Below are 21,325 nucleotides of genomic sequence, written 5' to 3' on the forward strand. Positions count from 1 at the left end.
TGAGATGTGATTTTAAATCCAAATCTTGCTTTTCTGATGTGTTGTAATATTCGGTATTTGCTTTGGTGGGAGAACTGGGCTCTGGTGATGCCAAGTAATTTTGGTTTCTGTTGCTTATGTTTTTACACTTGCCTCTCACCATCTGTTTATCTCTAGTGCCTGCCCTAGCTGTCTCTGACTGAAGCCTGTCCTTCTTGTGATCCTGATTGTTTAAGAACTCTTCAGAGTCTAGGTATCTTTGTGATCCTGGGATCCTGCGATCCTGGGACCCCTGGGATTCTGGGATCCTGGGATCCTAAGTGTGTCAGAGCTCCTGGGAGTCAAGCTGCATCTGAGATACTGAAGTCCTGGTGTGACCAACCTCCTGAGGTTGTATCAGAGCTCCTGGGAGTCAAGCTTTCTCTGGGTGTTGCAGGAGTAGGAGTCCAGAGCCCTGAGTTTGCTCTGGGAACAGATACAACCTGGAAGGAACCCACGCCTGTGTCTGGGTGGGGATTGGTGTTTCCGTGGTTCATTTGTGGGTCCCAGTTATGCTTGGTAATGGGGAAGATGTGGTCTCAACTGTGACCTTGAGTGTGTCAGAGCTCCAGTGGTCCTAGGTGTGTCCAATCTCCTGGGAGTTAAGCTTCCTCTGTGATCCTGTTTTCCTGTGGTCCTGGGCCTGTTAGAGCACCTGGGTGATGGGCTTCCTCTGGGTTTTGTAGGGATGGGTGTGGAACCAGCACCCAAGGTCTAGGTTTAAATTTTTGAGATGCATGGGTGGCCCCATCCCTCAGCTGGAGGCCATGCCTATCTACTGGAGGTGGTCTCTACAGGTTGTATCTCCCCTTTGTTGTGTATTTCAACTAAAGTCATCACCATTGGCTCCTGAAAGCCTCTTGCTTCCCTGGAGTCATTGAAGAGCAAAGCCCCACAAGACTGGGAAAAAGAAATTTTGAGGCAAAACATTGCCAAAGACTTATAAAGCAAACAACCTCCATACTTCACATGAAGGACAAAGTCATTTCATCACTCCTCAGCTAGAACGAGGAGGTGTTACTGAATATGCAGAGCATGTCGCAAGCATGGAAAAAGCTAACACATAAAAGTTGAGAGAAAATTATCTCTGAAATGATAACTATCTTGCATTCATTTAAAAACCATAAAAAGTTTAAACTAACTTACAAATAAGTGACTGCCAGAATAAAATGATTCAAAAGAATACAACAAAAACAATTATATGCAATTCCTTTAAATCCTTGATACTAAGCATGCAAATAAAAATTACCAGACCTTCGACTCTTTGAAAAGAAGGAAAATATGACTGAAATAATTCATTCAACTAACACAGACACAGAAATGGAAGAATCTCAATGACACTTTAGAATAAAACATAAAATATTTGAAGTTATAATGTCACTAAGTGGACAGCAGCTTACATACTGCTTGTTTCTCTTCAATGTATAAAAGTAAGTAACAGAAGTTCAACATGACAGAAAAACAAACAAACGTACAAGAAAATAACCAATACCAAGTCAGCAGTTGTACCTTAATAAATGAACAAGATATCAGAAAGTCAGTAAGGACACAAATATGAAAACAATGCTGCCAGTGTCCCCAAGGGATACTTAAGGACAATGCTATCCAATACACAAGCAGGACATGTGTGCTTCTTAAAGAGCATTGATCAGGACTCATAATGGGCTTGGCCATAAAACAAGTCTCAAAAATCTCTTAAGGGGTTTAAATAATGCAGAGTGTATATTCTAAATACAACATAATTCAATTAGATATCAATGCTAGAAAGAGATTTGAAAATCCCCCACAAGAAATTGGATAATAAACAGCATATATCAAAAGAGAAATGAAAAAAGAAATTGGAATAGTTTGAAAACCAACATATAACATGATGGATTTATATGCTTGATAGACTAACCAGACTTTGATATGTTATACATAGGATAAGTAATGTACCTCAAGACATATCCACTACATATCCAATGCTATCAACATGAGGTACAGACTAAAGACAAAAGGGGAAAATTACTGAGGATGAAAATGTTAAAGATGGGATAGAGAGTCATGGACATGGAAGAATAAAAAGGACACTGGGTAGAAGATTCAGCAAGACTAAGAATATTTGGGAAAGTCATAAAGAAACCTGCTACTTTATAAAATAATCAAAAATAAAATTTAAGAGTATATGAATGGTGCTACCCTGATTACATTGATAAAGTTATGGGTTGTGAAATAAATCCCTATGCCAGAGTTGAGCTACAATGACTGGTCAGGGAGGTCTCAAAGGCCCCTGCTTTTTATTGTTCACTGCTCTTGTTTGCCCACCAGAAGATAACAAGATCCTACTGCTGATGATACTGCACTGATTGTAAGACAGAGAAATTCAAGGTGAAGTTGAGCTGTACGTTTCCCTCCAGGTGACTAGCTTTTATGGTACAAGAAGGCACTCTACAGGCTGCTGGGGGAGGAAAGTCACCCAGAGTCCTACTCTGCTGTTGACTCAGTATGCTACTACTCTACTGACCTGCTAGGCAAGAAAAGTCCACCAGTACAATACTGGCATAACAATCATGGGGGTAATCAAATACGTTCTTAGTTCATGAAGTCCAATCCACAAAAGCAACTTCATAACTGATATTCTAAACCTAGTCAAAGCCTTTGACTGGGAGGGATATAGACCTGGAAGGTGACTTTAGTTTTGCCAAGTATGTCGTAGACATCAAATTACAGTCTAATTATTAGAAGTCTATAGATTAGTATGGCTGTCATGTTTAGCCAAAGGAGCTGTCTCCCCTCAGTGGACATCAGTTAGTGCAGAGACTCCAAACCAGTTAAAGTGCTGAAAATAATTGAATGTTCATCCCTAAAAGGGACATCTATAGCACTTCTTCCAAGGCTCAGAGACCACTGAAGCAAGTGTGAGGTAGAGTGGGAGGAATGGGGAGTAGGGGTGTATAAACCAGAAGAAGGAATGGAGTATCGTGGAATACTGTCATCCAGGCATTCCTCACTCTGTGCTCATGAACTCGCAGTGGCTATGATTACCTGAATCTGTATAAGAGTGGACTCATCAACATTCTCTCAAGAGAGAGAGAGGTTCATGAGTCCACACCCATCCCTGGGTTTTATAGGCAGGACACTGACAATCTGACCATGCTCCAGTGAGTATATAGATAACACAAATTTGACTTCGTTTTTTCTTTTAATTTTTGGGGGTTTCCCAGGGTGAGTGGGGAGGTCATAGAAGGACTAAGAAATGAGCATGGTTGGGGAGGGACATGATGTGATATTCCCACCCAAAAAATTAATAGAAATATTATGTTAAAGAAAACAAGAAAATGCTACTTTCTCCAAAAAGACTAAACAAACAAACAAACAAACAAACAACAACAACAAACCCTGAATACAGGATCTTCAGAATGTGTTAGCACTGGGGCCTAGATAGATATCTCAGCAGTGTTTGCTTCTCCTGCAGAATACCAGGGTTCAATTCCCAGAACCTACATGACATCAAAAAAACAGTCTATAACTCTAGTTCCAAAGGATCTGATTCCCTCATCCGGCCTCTGCAAGCACCAGACAAACACATAGTAAACATAAATACATGCAGGCAAACATTCCTAAGCATGAGATAAAAATAATACAACCTTTTTATAAAAACATTTTAGCATTTCTTTCAGAATAAGATCTTAACACAAGGAACTCCTGAGAAGCATTCTTGGGGGTATTGAGATGGCCACAAGCAAGTGTTGTGGCATTTCTAAGATCATCTTTCTTCCCTCTTGGCATAGTTCTCTCACTTCTGTGAGGAAGTGGACCTGAAGAAGTGACTTTTCTATATGGTCTTCATTCAGCCTGTTAGTTCACCAGCGCTATTGTGGAAGCTGCAAAGGCAAAACAGGCATGTCGGAGCCTGTAATACATGTACAAAGTCATCAACAAAGGAGGCCTCATGCATGTTCACTTGATGAAAAGTTCCATAACAGTGCATGCAGCCAAAAGTACAACCTTGTAGTTAAAGCTTATCCAAAAACAGACTTAGCTGCAACCTTGCAAGTCATCTCAACCAGCAGTCAGTCACTAGTATGAATTTGTTTCCTAGCAATAAACAGTGCACACATCAGCACCATGAGTCCTTATAACCAACGAATGTTTATTTCAAAAATAGTCATGTTTTGCTTTTAAAACTCCCCCTTCCCTTAAAGTCCTTGAATGAGCCCATGATCCACCATCACATCCACATCCCACATTGCAGTGTCCTGTCACTCATTGCCATGTAGACATTTTTAAGAGCTTCACTGTGTGTTGTTATTTTAATTTGATAACATATAGCAGTCTATTTAGAAACTAGAGGAGAAGCAAATAAAAAGGGAGATGTGCCATGTTTCTAAATTAGGTCATTGCAAATCAAAGGGAACAAAGAGAGACTTAGAACAATAAACTTTGTGAAGATTTTCCTGTATAATTTTAATTATGACTGCAAGAAAGATGGGGTGTCCAGATGTGTGGGTTCTGTACTCTCATTCTAACCATAGAATGAATGGTTCCCTTCTACACATAAAACTAAAAAGAGGCCATATGATTGGCAAATTTACCCACAGCCTAGCGCCCATTCTATATTTAAGCCATTTTCTTATATAACTTAATGGCAATGTAGAGACTCATGTAGCCTTACAGAAGGAACACTAAGCTTTGCCGACATCCTTCCAATCCCAAACCAAACCCTCTGTCGCCTCCCATGAGACACTGAGACCTACCAGTCCTGCCCCATGAGTGACAACACAGTTGGTGTTCTCAGAAGAAACTGGGCGTTGTTGGTCTAGATCTATTTAAATATCCCCACTTCAATCTAGAAAGTAACCTCAAAGTCATCACATCTGCTTTCTGATCCTCAGCTGCATTTTGAGACAAACAGTGGGGTCAAACGTATGACCCTAAAAATTGTTTCTATCTTTATTCTTATCTGTGATTCTCATTTGTTATTATTGTGTTTACATAAGAGTGTCAGTGGGTATTCTTGTCTCTCAGTAGGGACGTCATGGACCAAAGCTTAGTACTGGCTAAGAAAGAAAGAAGAGAGGGAGAGAGAGAGAGAGAGAGAGAGAGAGAGAGAGAGAGAGAGAGAGAAGAGGGGGGAGGGAGGAGAGAGAGAGAGAGAGAGAGAGAGAGAGGGGGGAGGGGGGAGAGGGAGGAGAGAGAGGAGAGAGAGAGAGAGAGAGAGAGAGAGAGAGAGAGAGAGAGAGAGAGAGAGAGAACCCTTTAACTAAAGCTTCAACTAGCATGGGCCCCAGGTGCTGGGCTCAGAAACTCAGCAGATGGTTACGGTATGCAAAACCAGTTTCTAGTCTCAACCATCAAACAGGGAACTCATCTCAGCCACAGAACAACTATCAGGAAGAAGTAAGCAGGTGGAGGGTAGAACCCATCTGATCTCCCATCATCTCCACCAACGTCTAACCCCATCTTTTAACCATATTAGAAAGACTTGGGTTAAATATTTCTTCTTTTTATTTCATTGGATCCTATGAACCATCCCTCTGTAGCGTGTAGTTTTTAAAAATTTACATTATCGCCTTTGCCCAGGACCACAGCTGCACTATCAGCCCCTCTGGGCTCCCTTTTGTTCTACCAGGCTTAGCTCTGGAATCAGCAGCCACCAGTCATAACCCAACTTCCTTTTCTACCTGCTTTTGCTCCAGGAGGGTGGCATTACCAGCCCACTCCTGGGACCTTTGAATCCACAGACAAAAGACACACAAACTGCTCTGTTACTTTACAACTGTCCACTAGGCACAATTGCTGGGCACAAATATCCCCTGCCTGGAGTCGCATGCCCTTACCAATTTATTATCTCCATCTCTCCTTCACATCCGTGGTCACCCACTTGTAGCGAAGTCGCAGGCCCTAGCCCTCCCTGAGGTCTTACACGTTTGCTGGGTCCTTTTTCCTCCAAAGCTTGGCAAAAAAAGCCCCCTTTCTCCTTCCTTGTTCCTCCTTTTCCCCTTGGGACCCTTAAGTCCCACATGTACTTTCAGCCCAGTAATTGACTCCCAGCCGGCCTTCTTTATTGACAAATCAAAAACCAATTAGGAAACTAGACCTTAGTATCAGAACCTCCCCTTACATCCCTCCTAACCCTAAAACTAATCATTTTCATTATATAATACTCTGAAGATCATGAACAACTCTTTCATACCTAATCTCATTTGATATCCACTAGTTCTCACCCGATTTAGCATATTCCAGAACAATGCAGTGAAACAGTCCCATAGCAACTACAACTATGCAAAAGCTAAGATTCTGGATTAGTTTCTCATGATTCACCATAAATCATTTAAACTCAGATAGTGTGAATGAAGAATCATGATTTTTTTCTCCTCCTCTAAATTGATCTCAAAACATATTCCCTTATCAAAAACTATATCTAAAAATAAATCAAATCTTGCAAGTATGGTGGTCTTCACAGACAGTCCCAGCATTTTGATTGTAAAGTGGAAAGATCGTTGTAATTTTGAGTTCAGCCCAATCTACAAAGTGAGTTACTGGCCAGCCAAGGCTACAGAGGAAGCCTCTTCTCATTTACTGCAGAGAGAGGGAGGAGGGAGGAGGAGGGGAGAGAGAAGAGAGGAGAGAGAGAGAGAGAGAGAGAGAGAGAGAGAGAGAGAGATCTTTATTCTTTGCTTTAAAAAAAAGGCAGCAAGCAAAACAATGAGATGTTTGGAAGGCAAACATGCCTTTGCTGTAACAGAGAGTTTACCCATAACAAAGCCAAAAGATTTGAGAGGCACTCCCTTGCTGACTTCATCTGTGGGCACTGTCAGCTTCCAAATGTTGTCATTGAACATGATATGCACATTTGTCTTTTATTAATCATTTCGACAGTCAAATAAATGCCAACATTTCACCAATGAGACAGCAAAATTTCAAAACACAGATATAATTGTAATTGATATAATGTCCTATATTTGACCCTGATCTTATTAGCAGAAGATTAAGCTTGATTAATCACTGGAACCCAAATGAGTGATTTTTCTATTATCATTGACCTAACCTGAATTATGAAGGAGCAAGAAGGAACCTCTGCCTCTGCCTCTGCCTCTGCCTCTGCCTCTGCCTCTGCCTCTGCCTCTGCCTCTGCCTCTGCCTCTGCCTCTGCCTCTGCCTCTGCCTCTGCCTCTGCCTCTGCCTCTGCCTCTGCCTCTGCCTCTGCCTCCTTTGTCCTGACTTCAGACACACACACACACACACACACACACACACACACACACACAAAAAACAGTCCTCAAAGACAACGTATGAGTTTATTCATGTACTCAACAAAAATTGTACTGAGAAACACACATTAGGAATGTTTGCAAATAAAAATTCAGAGAAGCTCCTGACTTCAAGAAGCTTAGAATCTAGTAAAAAGCATGTTCTCATGTCCAGAGTCCTCTTCAAGGTCCTTTACTCAGTTTCAAACCATGAACTCCTACGAGGTTTCCTTAACTCCCCAGCAGACTGACTTATCTGCTCCATGAGCTAATGGTATAAGCTAGGTCAGTGAGCTCACTCCAGTGCAGCTCCCCAGGGACAAGCTGACCTCTTTGTCCTATTTAGAGCCACCTACCTGCTGACCCTTCTGAACTTGCTCACCCTCCTGACTTTGCTTACCCTCCTCCTGTACCTTCAACTCCCTTTTCTCATGTCCCTCTTCCTTTGGCCCAAAGTGCATCACACACACACACACACACACACACACACACACACACACACACACACACACAGGGTGGGGAGATTCAGACACAACCAGTTTGTCACACAGGGCAATAGAATAGTGGTGCTGTCAGACAATTGAGCTGAGCAGTGGAGTAAGACCTTAAGTATAAAAAACTCGAGAATAGAAAGGAAAGGCCTGATCCTGGGACAATACAGCCTATAATGAGGTCAGAAAAAGTCCAATTGTACAAAGAAATGACAGAGGGGTTGGAGGATACTAATTTTAAAAGTCTGAATGATAATGACATGTGCCTTGGAATCTTTTTTATAACTCTGCCCTTTTCCTAACAAGATTCAAAAGCAGTTTATGCCATCCAGAAATGTAATGCACACATTTGCTGACTCAGTGAACATCAGGATAATTGCCCTAGTCATTTTCATCATTGCCCTAAATATCAAGTTCTCCATTCACAATCAATCAAATGCTACATTTACCAGATATCTTTTTTGTGCCTAACCCTCGCTTCTGTCATCACCACTCTTGTTACTACCTCCTTCCTCCCGTGTGCTGCACGAATCACACTATCTGGAATACCACATGAGTCTTAGAGACAAACACAACATCGAGCTCCAGTGAATGCAGCACCCAGTGTCAGGTGCAACAAAAAACAGGTCCTCCCACAGCCTGGAGAGTCTGTTGAGAGATAAGAGATTAATGTCAAAATAAATAAATAAAACCAAATTCCAACATAATATTGCAGTGCAAGAAATACAGTTTGTAGTATCAGCTCTGGCCAAAAGAGAGACAGAAAACCTTACAAGTTAATGGAGTTCCATTAGAGAGGTAAGAAATCCTTGTGGTTTGAAATGGAATTAAAAGAGAAGGTAAACAGGGTGAGCCTTGGAAAATGGACAATTTTCAGTAGATGACTAAGTAGAGGAAGATGGGCTGTTTCTATGGCATGATCCAGGTGAGGAAGCAGAGACCAGGAAGGAGCTATTGAAAGGTGAGTAAACCAGTTTGGTAAAGATCTCATTCTGAGGAGTTACGGGGAAGAGCTGAGGCTACAGAGGGGCAGATATAGTAGATGTTAGAAAATAAGGCCAAGGAATTTGCATTATAGGCAAGGAGCAGATTGCAGAGTTTTGGGTATTGGAGAAGCACATACACCACAGTAACTAAAGCTCTCTTCCTTCATGCTGTACTACTGATAACAACAGAAAAAAAAAAAAGATGCATTGTCTTCTGTCATTACTTCAACGAGTCTCTATCCCATGCTTTGAGGGTAAGAAACAATGAAACATTTATGATTCAGCTTCCATTAGTTGAGGTGGATTTCATAACTTCGTAGGGCTTTAGGGGAGAGTTCAGAGACCAAAATACTGGTGAGTTAGACATACAGACTGGAAGTTATTCAGAACATCAAAAAATATTAGGAGTAAAAATGAATCTTGACATTGAGAACTGAACCAAATGAAATATCCACAAAGTGCCTTCTATTTTCCAGTGTCATTTATTTATTTATTTATTTATTTATTTATTTATTTATTTATTGTTGATATGAGAAGACACCACAGCATCTGGGCAGCACTACGAAAGCTCAGCAAAAATAGACAGAATTCCTTTGGTGTTCTCCCTGTCACCGGTGATAGCAACCACATTTGACCTCCTACCATGCTTCAGAAAGGTAACTCCTGACTAGGAAGTCCCACCTAGGTGAGGCTGGTATTTGGAATTTGCTTTTCTGATACTGATTCACATAGGAGTCAGAAATCTCACCAGTTCCTAGCCTGGAAAAGAGTTCATACCATTTTAATAATAATAAAAAAGTCAATGTATAATAAGACAAGCACGAAATTCAGCATCCTTGCTCATAGTATAATCAAGAACTCAGTCTGTCTCCTGAAGAGCAGTGAGGACACAGGCAATAGGGACGAGAATTAGGAAATGTTTACAGAATTTCTTAAAGACAAAAAAAGCAGTTGAAATTTCTTGACAAGCCTGATTAACCCACAAACAGGGCTCCCCCAAGATTAAATACATCCAAACATTTGTCCAGAGTAAAATCCCTCATTCAGCACTTTCCATTCCAAAGAGCCCCCTACTGGGAATCCTACTGCAGAGAGCAGGGGATCTTAGCTGGAGCTACTGTCAGACTTCAGGGTGTGTCCCCTTCCAGAATTGGATCTACCTCAAGCAGCACACTTATCACCTCATTAGGGAGTTGCTTCGTGAAGACAGTCTCAACCTGAGTGTCTACCATATAAAGCCATGTTTTCCCAATGTATGCACTGATAAACGATCTTCTTTCCCTTCCAGGCACTTTTGCCAATGTGTAACAATATGATTACTCGTCAGACATGTAATTCCTGACTCCCACAAGACTGCTGGTTCCCTGAGGAGGAGGCTGCACCTGTGAGTCCACTGTGTTACACAGGCATTAACATGCATATTCAAAAGTGTTAACTGAATTAGTTCTCAACTGATTCTAACCTGTAGATCATTCTGTAGGAACGTATTTTTCTATTTTATAGCATCTTTAGAAGTGCTGAGTGCCTTTAATCCCAGCACTCTAGAGGTAGAAGCAGGTAGATTTCTGAACTCAAGGGCACCCTTAACTATCAAGTGAACTCCAAGCAAGACTTGGCTACATAGTAAGACTGGAAAAAAAAAAAGAAAAGAAAGAAAAACAGACAGACAGACAGACAGAAAGAAAGAAAAGAAAGAAAGAAAGACAGAAAGAAGAAACAAAGTAACAGAGAGAGAGAGAGAGAGAGAGAGAGAGAGAGAGAGAGAGAGAGAGAGAGAGAGAGAAAACGCTTTACCTGGAAGTGTGGTATTTGCTGCTGGTGAGATGAAGGCTGTAAAAAGACATTAACACCAAAACACTGGATACCATAGACATGGAAGGACAGTGGATATGGCGATCCTGGTCCAGGATTCACCCAAACATCTGATTTCTCATTGATACCATCTGATTTCAGAAAAAAGTTTGAAGAAATAGTCATATTCAGAAGCTCTTGATTACAATTTTCTTTTTCCCTTCCAAAGGGTAAAATCTCTCTTAGATCTTTTATTTTGCCTCCATTGGCTGACATTAAAATACTACTTGGGTGAGGTTTTCGATTAGAACCACACCCATAAACAGCAGTCTAGTGAATCCAAAGCATGCTACAATATCAGAATCTCTCTCTCTCTCCAGAAGTTTCCTACCTACCATAAGTGTTTTCCTCACCTCCCACACACAGTGTTCCCCTGTCTGACAAGGAGACAAATGGAAAACTAGGGACAAAGATAAGAGTTAGAGAAAGTCTATGTTCGTGACCAGAAGATGTCCTGGCCATACATACTCTGCCTTCCTCATACCAACACAAATACAGAAAATAATAACAGCATTAATTATGAGTCATTATAACTATTTTAAATTATGAGTATTATTTATGTGTCATGTATACATTGTGTACCCATTACAGCTATAAGAAAGTAGCCACGTCATTTAACATACCAGAAAACTGAGACACAGAGGATTAATTATATTCAGGATTATGCATTTCCAGTAACATTGAAGTTCTGCAGTTTTGTTTTGTTTTTATATTGTTTCTTTTACTTTGTTGAAACAGGGTTTCTCTATGTGGTCCTGGTTGTACTGAAACTTGACCTATAGACTAGGCTGGCCTCATATTCATATCCACTTGTCTCTGCTTGCCAAGTGCTGGGATTAAAGGCGTGTGCCACCAAGCTCAAAGATCTTCATTTTTAAAAGTTAAAACACTCACAATTATGTTTGAAACTTCCTATGAATCATCATTTCTCCAAGTGCGTTTTTAAGTTATAAGTAAAAATCAGGAAAAAATTAAACCCCAGGATTTAGGGAGTGTTTTACTGCTCCCTACTGTAAGCACTTACTGTGTCAAAGAGCTGATTTCTCCACAAGATCTCCAGCCATCGTCAAGAAAAAGGTCAAAGGCCAAATTAAACAAAACAAAAATGTTTCAAAACATGTAAGGTAATGGCAATTCTATCATAATGAGTCATAGAAAATATAAACATAATAAAATGGTTTTTTTAACCTAACAGGTTTATCAAAAAAGTGTAAAAATACTTGCTTGCTCGTGAGAAAATAAGTTGTTGCAAACATAGCGAGGATGATTTCACCAAAAGCAGATAGTTGCATGCCATTTGACTAAGCACATTTCCTAGAATGTGAACACATGCAAGATTATAAAGAGTGTGCATGTGCACATTTCTTGTAGAATTTATATGTGATACATGCACATGAGTATGCCGGTGCGCACACACACATGATTACATACAAAAGCCAGAGCAAGACATTAAAGAGCTTCCTGTTTCACCTCTTTAGCCTTGAGATGGGGTCTCTCACTGAACCAGAAGCTCTCCCTTTTGCCTAGGCTAGCTTACCAACAGACTTTTAGGATCTATTGACCTCCTCGCCCCAGTGCCATGGTTATAAGAATGCAGAGCCATAACCAGCTTTTTATGGTGTTGTTGAGAATTTAGTTAGGTCTTCATGCTTGCTGAGAAAGTCCTCTTTCTTGATGATCTAGACCTTCAGTCCCTAAATTGTCGTAATATCAAAAGATAAGAAATAACCTGGATAACCATAGTCAGGAAACTAAATCATGCTCCATTATACTAAAGAAGAAGCAGGAGGATGAGGAGGTAGAGGAGGAGAAGAAAGAGGAGGAGGAGAGGGAGAGGAGGGAAAAAAAGAAAAGGAAGAGCAAGGAGGAGGATGAAAAAGAAGGAGAAGAACAAGAAGAACAAGGACAAGAAAAACAAGAAGGGGGAGGAGGAGGAGGAAGAGGAGGAGGAGGAGGAGAAGGAGAAGGAGAAGGAGAAGGAGAAGGAGAAGGAGAAGGAGAAGAAGAGAAGGAGAAGAAGAAGAAGAAGAAGAAGAAGAAGAAGAAGAAGAAGAAGAAGAAGAAGAAGAAGAAGAAGAAGAAGAAGAAGAAGAAGCTCAATGTGTGCCCATTTAAGCAGACTTCTGAGATACAATGTGGAATGGAGAGCGCAAAGAACTGAGCAACACACATATTGCACAACCATTTGCATAGAAAAACACAGACACAGCATAGTTAACACCACATTTGGTTAGGAGTGTAGAGTTACTGGTTTGTAAGTCAATGGACTGGTTCTTTGGGCAGGCATTAGTACAGAATAAAATATTTCTAGAGACACAAACATAAAACTGACAAACAGTGCCCTCAAAGAGGATAAGGAGAAGGGAGACTTTTCCATATATATTCATCAATAGTTTGATTTCTTAACCTTTCTAAGTATTACATATGAAACATGTTTAAATTTAATATGTAGAACCAGTTTCTCCAAGCCTAAGGTTCACAAGCCTATGTTCACTTAGCTACATATACCCTAGTCAGCAGAGCAACTGCTTTTACTCTCAGGGAAGAGTGCGATCTCTATCAGAAATCCAGCTGTAAAGTGATCTCTGAAATTTACAAATTGATGTCTTTTAGCGAAAGATCTTTCTCCCTGCAATGCTGAAGAGAAAGATCTACAGAAGGGCTACAAAAGAGCATGAGAGGCTACAGGATATAGAGAGGCCCTATGAAGGCAAGAGCAATAAGCTGGCATGGACTTCCAAGAGCTTTGGTTCTGTCTTACAAACACCAGGTCTAATCATATTTTCTTTCCAAAATTACCTTTCAGAGCATGTATGTAACTATTAGAGCAAATTATTTTTAAAAACAATATTTAGAGCAATTAATACTAAGATTTTCTTTTAAAAATTGGAATTTGGATATAAAATAAGTGAGGTTTTTGAGTCTGTTTTTTCCTGAATGTAAGACCATGTTTATTCAGTACAGAAGTGGCTTTGTAGCACGTGCCTGAGGGAAGTAAAATGGTTCCCAAAGACAGTTAGGAAAAGGTGGATTGGTCTCTTGTTTGTTTGTTTGTTTGTTTGTTTGTTTAGGAATAACTAGCAAGGGAAGCTGCAGAGAGGAGAAAATTAAAGGCAGAAAAAGGAAAACATTATTAAGAAATGAAACAGCACAGCATTAAGAATTTCCCAGTAATCTTCACAAAACTAAAGACAAAGTTCCCAAATGTGTCAAGAGACAAATAATCTCCATACAGTGAAGAGTGATCAGGATTCCTTGCACCAGCCACCGCATTCACAGCCACCAGTTCTCTGGGGTTCTCATACTGAGTGCTACTCTGTCTCAAGGACACTTGCTTCCCACCCATGTTCATCGCAATGCAGCAGTGACACAACTTCTTTTACCTCCCCAGTAGCCAGACAAGATGAGATGATCCAGTTGATCAAGACTGTTCTCTAAAGAATTAATAAGTACCAAGAGGATAGCAGACATGAAGGGGACAGGCATATTGTACTTTGCACCTCAGATCAATACTGGTTCAGGATTCAGAATGTCCATTTTCATAATATCCCAAGATAAGAAAGAACGCTCAGAATCCCTGTATTTTCTTCTCCTCTTTCCCAAGGAGGAACCACATAGTATGACCCCATGTCAGCCTACAAAGACATTTCCATGTAGATGAGATCACTTCCAAGGGAAGTTACCCTCACCTAAGTCTCTTCAAAGGGTACAGATAAAGAGACCAAACCTTCTAGGTCACCCAGAATCCCCTGGCCAACAGGAGTAGCTGCCTGAAGGTGCCTCGGAACTTGAGATTATTAGTGATGAGGATAAATGGATGTACGGACATGCACAAGTAAAGTATAATTTGCCAGGGCCAATACCACACATTATCTGAGGAGATGACGACTGTAGCGTCAATGACCATGGACACAAAGGACAGCGCGTAAAGAACCAGAAATGAGATGAGTGACTTCAGGGCTCTGCTGTGAGCCTGGGTGTTGGGGTCTTGCAAGCCGTGAGCATTGTGCTGCATTCTTTGTGAATGCCTTCTGAGAGAATTGATCAACAGCAAAATTGAGACTAGAAAAAGAGAGCAAGGAATTGACGTAGTGACAAGTTTCAGAGGCATGAAATAGTCTATTTCCAGCCTTCTGTTCCACTCCTTAAAGGTTGTGTTCCCAGAAAACTTTCTCCTTAAGAATGCCTGATACACAGTGTGGTTTCCCCAAAAGAACATCAGAGTTACGATGAAGGACACCAAGATAGAGCCCAGTAGGAGCCAAGGCACCAATGCTGGGAATCTCCACTTCAACCACAGGAAGGCAGGATGGGAGAAGTTAGCAATCTTGAGACAGAACAGGACGCTGAGCCAGGTGCCAAACCAGAAAGTGGCTGAGTTCAAGAAGTCCATGTGAAGACTAATGAGCTGACGGGCAAGGCTCCTGGAGTACTCAACAAGGTGGAGGGAATAGTAGAAACTGTTCACCAGCCCAACACACTGCTGGCAGAATCGGGAGGTGCCCAAACTGAGGAGGATCATGTCTGAGGGGAGCAGCCTACCGCGCCGTAGCCATTCCCTGCTCAGCATCAGCACAATGAAGCCGTTTGCCAGGATTCCCAGGAAACAGAGCAGAACAAAGATCGACATGAAGAAAACTGATAGTGTTGATAGCATTTCAGCCCCTCCTCCTGTCACCACTGGTTGCCTTGGTTCCTGGCCTCCTCCCAGCCCCTACCCACAGTCCCTCACACTCCCTTCTGGAGATGTGAGGTAAATGGTTGCTTTCTGCATGTGAGCCACAACTTTCAATGCGAATGATGCTCAGACAGTAGATAAACGGTGTGCTTTTGGCTCAGATATGATGCAAATATTTCCTGGGCTCGGGTACCATGGGGCGCCAGCTGCTCATGATTTGCCTTCTCTGATTTTGCCTACATGCTGCCATGCTTGCAATAGCATCACTGGGGAAAGTTTTTTCTTCTTTTTTTTTTCACCCCTTTCTTTTCTCAGAGCTGGGGACGGAACCCAGGGCCTTGCGCTTGCTAGGCTAGTGCTCTACCACTGAGCTAAATCCCCAACCCCAAGTTTTTTCTTCTTGGTAATTGAGTTCAATCATTTTTATCCCATCACTGAACTACATGACCACTTGTCTCTTTCTATTACAAGTAGGCAGGTAAGTAGGTAGGAACATATGTACATACATAAATGCATAGATATATCTAGGAGATACCTAGGGAAAATCATGACACTAAAGAAGTCTATCTTAGCTGAGTTTCCCTGCCATACATCTACCCCCGCTCATGAATAGCCACTCTTTCTAAGTTAATACCTAGGTCTACTTTTCTACACAAATCTTTACTTAAATCCCCTGTGGTTTGTATGGAATAAGTAATTTATAACCATCTAAATTGTTCTTTGTCCAGTGAAAGAACAGATTTCCTCATGGCTCTAGGACTAAGTGCCTAGGTTTCCTATGGGATGTTTGTTGGAATACATTTAGGCACCAGAGGCTGACCTCAATGTTTTCCATGTAGCCATATTTAAATATGGCCACTAACTTACTTCATTAGACCAGCAGAGGGAGGTATGAGCAAGACAGAAACAACACAGTCTAGACATGTTAACCTGTCCTTCTTTGCCTGTGCTATTGACTAGAAACACACAGCATGCTTACAGGATACGCAATATGTTGGACTCCTTTGACTAGATCAAGTCACAGCTCTTATTAACCTGGAAAGTGAGGAATCACAAAGTCCCTCACAAAGGTCTGGGTTGGTATTCATGAAGGCCACCTCAGATTTGTCTACCACAAAGACACATGAGAGCCCCTGTCTACTAGCACAAACATTAAAAGGACCCGTACCAAACCAGGTTGAAAAGTAAAAGCATTTTGACATGTCTGTCTTCTTGAGAGTTCCTTTTTCAAATACTTTTATGTGTGACAAGGACATATAAGATCTACTTTTTCAGCAAGTTGCAAGTGTATACTCTGGTATGACAAGCTGCTGTCACACACCTGAACATCCAGCCTCCAAGACTAACTCGTTTAGCATAGCTGAAATTATGTCCTCCCTGACCAACATCTTTCCATTCATCTCCTTATCCTAGATCCCTGGCAACATCACTGTGGTTTTGACTTATTTTGGTTATTTTAGGTCCCTTAAGTGAAATCCTTTAGTGTTTGTCTTTTTATGTCTAGAGTTCTTTGCTTAGCTTAATGTTTTCTAGGACATAATGCTCATTTCTGTTGCTTCGCATAGCAGTTTTTCATTACTTAATACTGAATAATATTTTATAGTGGTTATGTGTCATGTTCTCTCCACTCATTTACATATTAATACTTTCTTAGGTTGCCTTCATGTCTTGCCTACTGTAGTTGATACTGTAATTGACATAAAAATGCTGATATCTCTGATTTATGATTTCACTTCCTCTGGATATTTGCTATTCTCTTTTGAATGTTCTTGGTCCACACCAAAATTTATGCTGAATACTGTTCCAGTGTGGCCATATTAAAAGGTGTTGAGAACTTTCAGAGCTGAAAATTCATTAAAAAGTGATTAATATTTTCATGTGCATTCTCTCTCTTGTAGGACTGGATTGGTTTCGTTGAATAGCTAAAGTGATGGCAGTGTCTCGTGTCTCCCTGGTTTTCTGATGTGCAACTGTCTTCTACATACACCCACCTTCCTTCACCAGAAGCTCAGCAAACCCCAGTGCCATAATCCTGAGCTTCTAAACTCTGAGTAAGAATAAATCATTCTCTTTAGAAATTACCCAACCTAAGGTATTTTCTTAGAGTGACTGAAAAGAAACTAAGACATAACATATACCTAGGAATGGGACTGTTGGATAATAAATTAATTGTTCTTTGCCCCTCTCTAACAAACATCTATATTATTTCCTAAACTGTCTGTACCAATTTACATTTCAACCAGTGCATACAAGAGCTTGTTTTCTCTGTCTCCTCCCCAGCATTTATCTCCTTTTGGTAAGCACTAACAGGTGTGAGGTAATGCTTCTTCGTGGTTTGGATTTGCATTTCTCTAAAGTTGATGGCGCTGAGCACATTTCATATATTTCTTGTCTGTTTGGATGTTGCTTTTGGAAACTATCATCTCCTCAGATCCTTTGCTCACATTTAAATCAGGTTGTTTGAGGATGATTCTGCTATTGAGCTGTGTAATTCCCTTACAATTTTCTTCTTTCTTAGTGAAGAAACCATTCTTCCAACACTGCAAATTCTTGGCAGCTGAGTCAAAGTTCAGTTGCCTGTGTGTGAATAGAGTCTGGGCTCTCTGTTGTGTCTCAGTGCTCTGTATGTCTGGTTTTATCACAATACCATGCTGTTTGCATTCTTTTGGGTTGGTTAGTGGAAATTTACTGTGTTCCTTCTGTTTTGTATTTCTTTGATCTTCCTCGTCCCATATAGCATTGTATGTAACGTTTGTATGCCTGAAGGAATAATCTTTACCACTGTGCTGATGGCTTCCTTTGCTGTACCTGAACTTTTTCATCTGATAAAACCCTCCTCTATTTTGATTTTCCTTCTTTGTATATTCTGTGTGATATCACAAAGCTCAGTGTCAGGAAGTGTTCGTGTCTTATATTTCTTCATTTCTTATAGTGTTATGATTTAAGATCTTAGGCTTGAGTGTTCAACCTATTTTAAGCAAGTTTGTGTATCATATAACATAAGGGTCTGGCTTCACTTTTCTACCTATGGATATCCAGTTTCCCCCACTTTCCCCAGCATCACTGATTGAGGAAATCCTATTTTTCCCACTGCATGTTTTTGGCATTCTAGTCAAAATTCAGTTGACCATACATGTGTAAACTTGTGTCTGATCTCTCTGCTGTGTCCCATTATCTATATGTCTGGTTTTCAGTACCATATTTTATACATTCCTTTGGAATGGTTGCTGAAAATTATACTTCTTTAATGTTGTATTTCCTTGATATTTTTGTGTTCATATAAACTTGGGTGTGAACTCTGCATAATCAAAGAAGCAACTATCTTTCACAAATTCCACAAATTTGAGTTTCAAAGAAACCACACCAAAATGAACAATGAAAAACAGTGACCAGTACCTGTTATCCCAGCACTTGAGAGGTAGAGGCAGGAAGACTAGGAGTTCACAATCACCTACAGCTGTACAGTAAGTTCAAAGTTAGTATGAGCTACATGAGACCCTGTGTCAAAAACAAAAACAAAATTTTAAGATATGAGCAGGTATGAAGTCACAGACTAGATGGGACATTACCCTCCAGTTATGGGCAGGACAATGTTGGCTTCAGCACCTGATGATATAATGTCTTTGGCCCTGGAGCAGAGGGACCACAGAATTCTGGGCACCTCCATCAGCTGAGATTGGGGTTGGTGGAAACTGCAGGAAACCTCAGTGGAAAGAGCTTCAGGCATCTCTGATAGTGAAAGGCTGCTAGAATATACAATGAAGGCCCTAAAAGGACTACTCTTCCACTTTCCACTGGTGAGGGCAACCTTTCTCCTGCTTTGAGCTGCCATGATTACTGGCAAACATCACACACATTAAATGCTCCCTATCCTTTTCTGTGTAGCCATGCTAGTTCTTTATCTCTGGTGCAGAGCCAAAGCTTATATTCTGGAGCTCTCCCAGAACAACTGTTGTCAGTAGGAAGTTACTATTGTTCTGTGAGAAGACATGGATCATGACCCTCAGTCTGCCATTTTATTCCAAAAAATATTTTCTGAAGGAACATATATTCAAGGTAATTTATATTAAGAGATTTTCAGTTCAATACTTCAAATATGTCTTAATTTACCTGTGGCTGCTTTTCAAGCATTCACCTATTCTTTTAGAATATGATTTTGTTATGAAACAGTGGCCTTAGAAAATGAGTCCAACCAATGATCTGAAATTTTTTATCCCCACAGTATAATATCACTTGTGCACATCTGTATGCTTTAAGCATCTCTAGGTTACTTAAAATGCCTAGTTCCATGTAAATACTGTATCAGCAGAATACTAGTTTTTTTTTAGGAAATAATGACAAGAAAAAAGTCTTTACATGTTCATTACAGCCACAGTTTTTGTTGTTTTTTCGGTTGCTACTGGTTGAATCCATCAATGAACAACCTAGAGCCATAGGTCATACTACCACTGTTGAAAATTAGTAATCTACAGTAAAACAATCAATTCCTCTAAAATCATATGGATATACATTCTTATTTATATCATACTTCTTATATTTTTTCAACTATTTGTTTATCTACTAAATAAAATATTTATAGATGTTTTGATTCAGGGAATTCAACCTAGAACCATGCTTATGCTAGGAAATCATTCTAGTACTAAGCTATATCCCTCACACTCATACAGCATTTAGTTAGTTAGTTAGCTAGCTAGTTAGTTAGTTAGTTAGCTAGTTAGTTAGTTAGCTTGTTAGTTATTGACTGCCATGATTCTGGTCCCTGAGCCTACAGCAGTTGACCAGCCAAGTAAATCTTAGCTTTTATAGAAAATGAAGTCCTATAGAATGTTAGTAATGATAAGCAAGCAACAAATATTTATTAGTTAGTGCTTTGAGGAAAATAAAAGAGTGTTCCTGGAGATTGCTAGAGAGTGAGAGTTGCTTTTCATACTTATAGGAGATAAGGAGAAGGTTAGGAGAAATTTTCTCAGGACAGTAAGTCGAGAGGCCCAGGGAAGCAGAGCCTTGCTTTCGACCAATGTTCTTTTCGTAATCTTATCTAATTGTAACCATATTCATCCTCCCTTACTTCATTCCAAGAGAGAATATGAGCCGAAGCACAGGTTTTCTTTTCCTTCTGATCATATAACTCATCAGAAGGTCACCTCAAGTAATAAAGCAGCCTTGGCCATCCATCTCAATATGTAAATGCTTGATAGGAAGGTAGCAGCAGGTCCAACTCTGAGCTGGACTGATGCTGAGAAACAATAGATAACGACTAGAAGAACCAAATAACATCAGTACCAAGAATCTGACTTTGTGCTTCCCAGGCCTGGGAAATGATTTATATAGCTTTCACCTTCCTGGGTTTCTTTCATATATCAGAGGATTTCCTATCAAACCTTTCTACATGTGGATATTCAGTTTCCTAGGCATAATTTATTGAGGAAGCTGTCATGACCACATTGGATGTCCTTGATTATAAGGGATAAGCCCAACCGCATCAATCGTTAACAAAATTCACTATAGATTTGCCCACAGGCCAATCTTATATTCAGTTCCGTTGAATGTATATGTGCAAACTTACATCTGTGTTCTCCAAAATCTAGCCAATCATCCTGTGTCTCACCCTGTGTCTTAGTCTGAGTTCCTATTGCTGTGATAAACATGACCTCAGAAAGAAACTTAGGGAGAAAGTGGTATATTTGGCTTACAGGTTACAATCCATCACTGGGCAAAGTGAGTACAAAAATTCAAGGCAGGAACCAAAGCAGAGACCATGGAGGAGAGCTGTTTACTGGCTTGCTCATCGTAGTTTGCTCAGTCTGCTTTACTATTCAGGGCTACTTACCAGAGGGTAGCATTAGTCTCCATGGCATGGGCCCACCCACATCAATCATTAATTGAGACACTGCACTGTGAACTTGACTGTAGGCCAATGGCATGGACTCATTTTCTCAGTCGAAGTTCCCTCTTCCCAAATGATCCTAGCTTGTGTCAACAAAAACTAACCAGCACACCCTCTATGGCCTTCTGCCAAAGCAAGACCCTAAATATGTGATGACTCCAAATGAAGGCACAGCACATTAA

General features: G+C 40.5%; 1 protein-coding gene across 1 annotated transcript; it reads right to left on the reverse strand.

The window, feature by feature from the left end:
* Positions 1-14,308: 14,308 nt before the first annotated feature.
* On the reverse strand, positions 14,309-15,235 carry LOC116902985 (taste receptor type 2 member 41). The gene has a single exon (XM_032905304.1). The coding sequence runs from the start codon at positions 15,233-15,235 to the stop codon at positions 14,309-14,311; it is 927 nt and encodes a 308-aa protein (XP_032761195.1).
* Positions 15,236-21,325: the final 6,090 nt, after the last annotated feature.

Source organism: Rattus rattus, chromosome 6 (assembly GCF_011064425.1).
Source record: "Rattus rattus isolate New Zealand chromosome 6, Rrattus_CSIRO_v1, whole genome shotgun sequence".
NCBI lineage: Eukaryota > Metazoa > Chordata > Mammalia > Rodentia > Muridae > Rattus > Rattus rattus.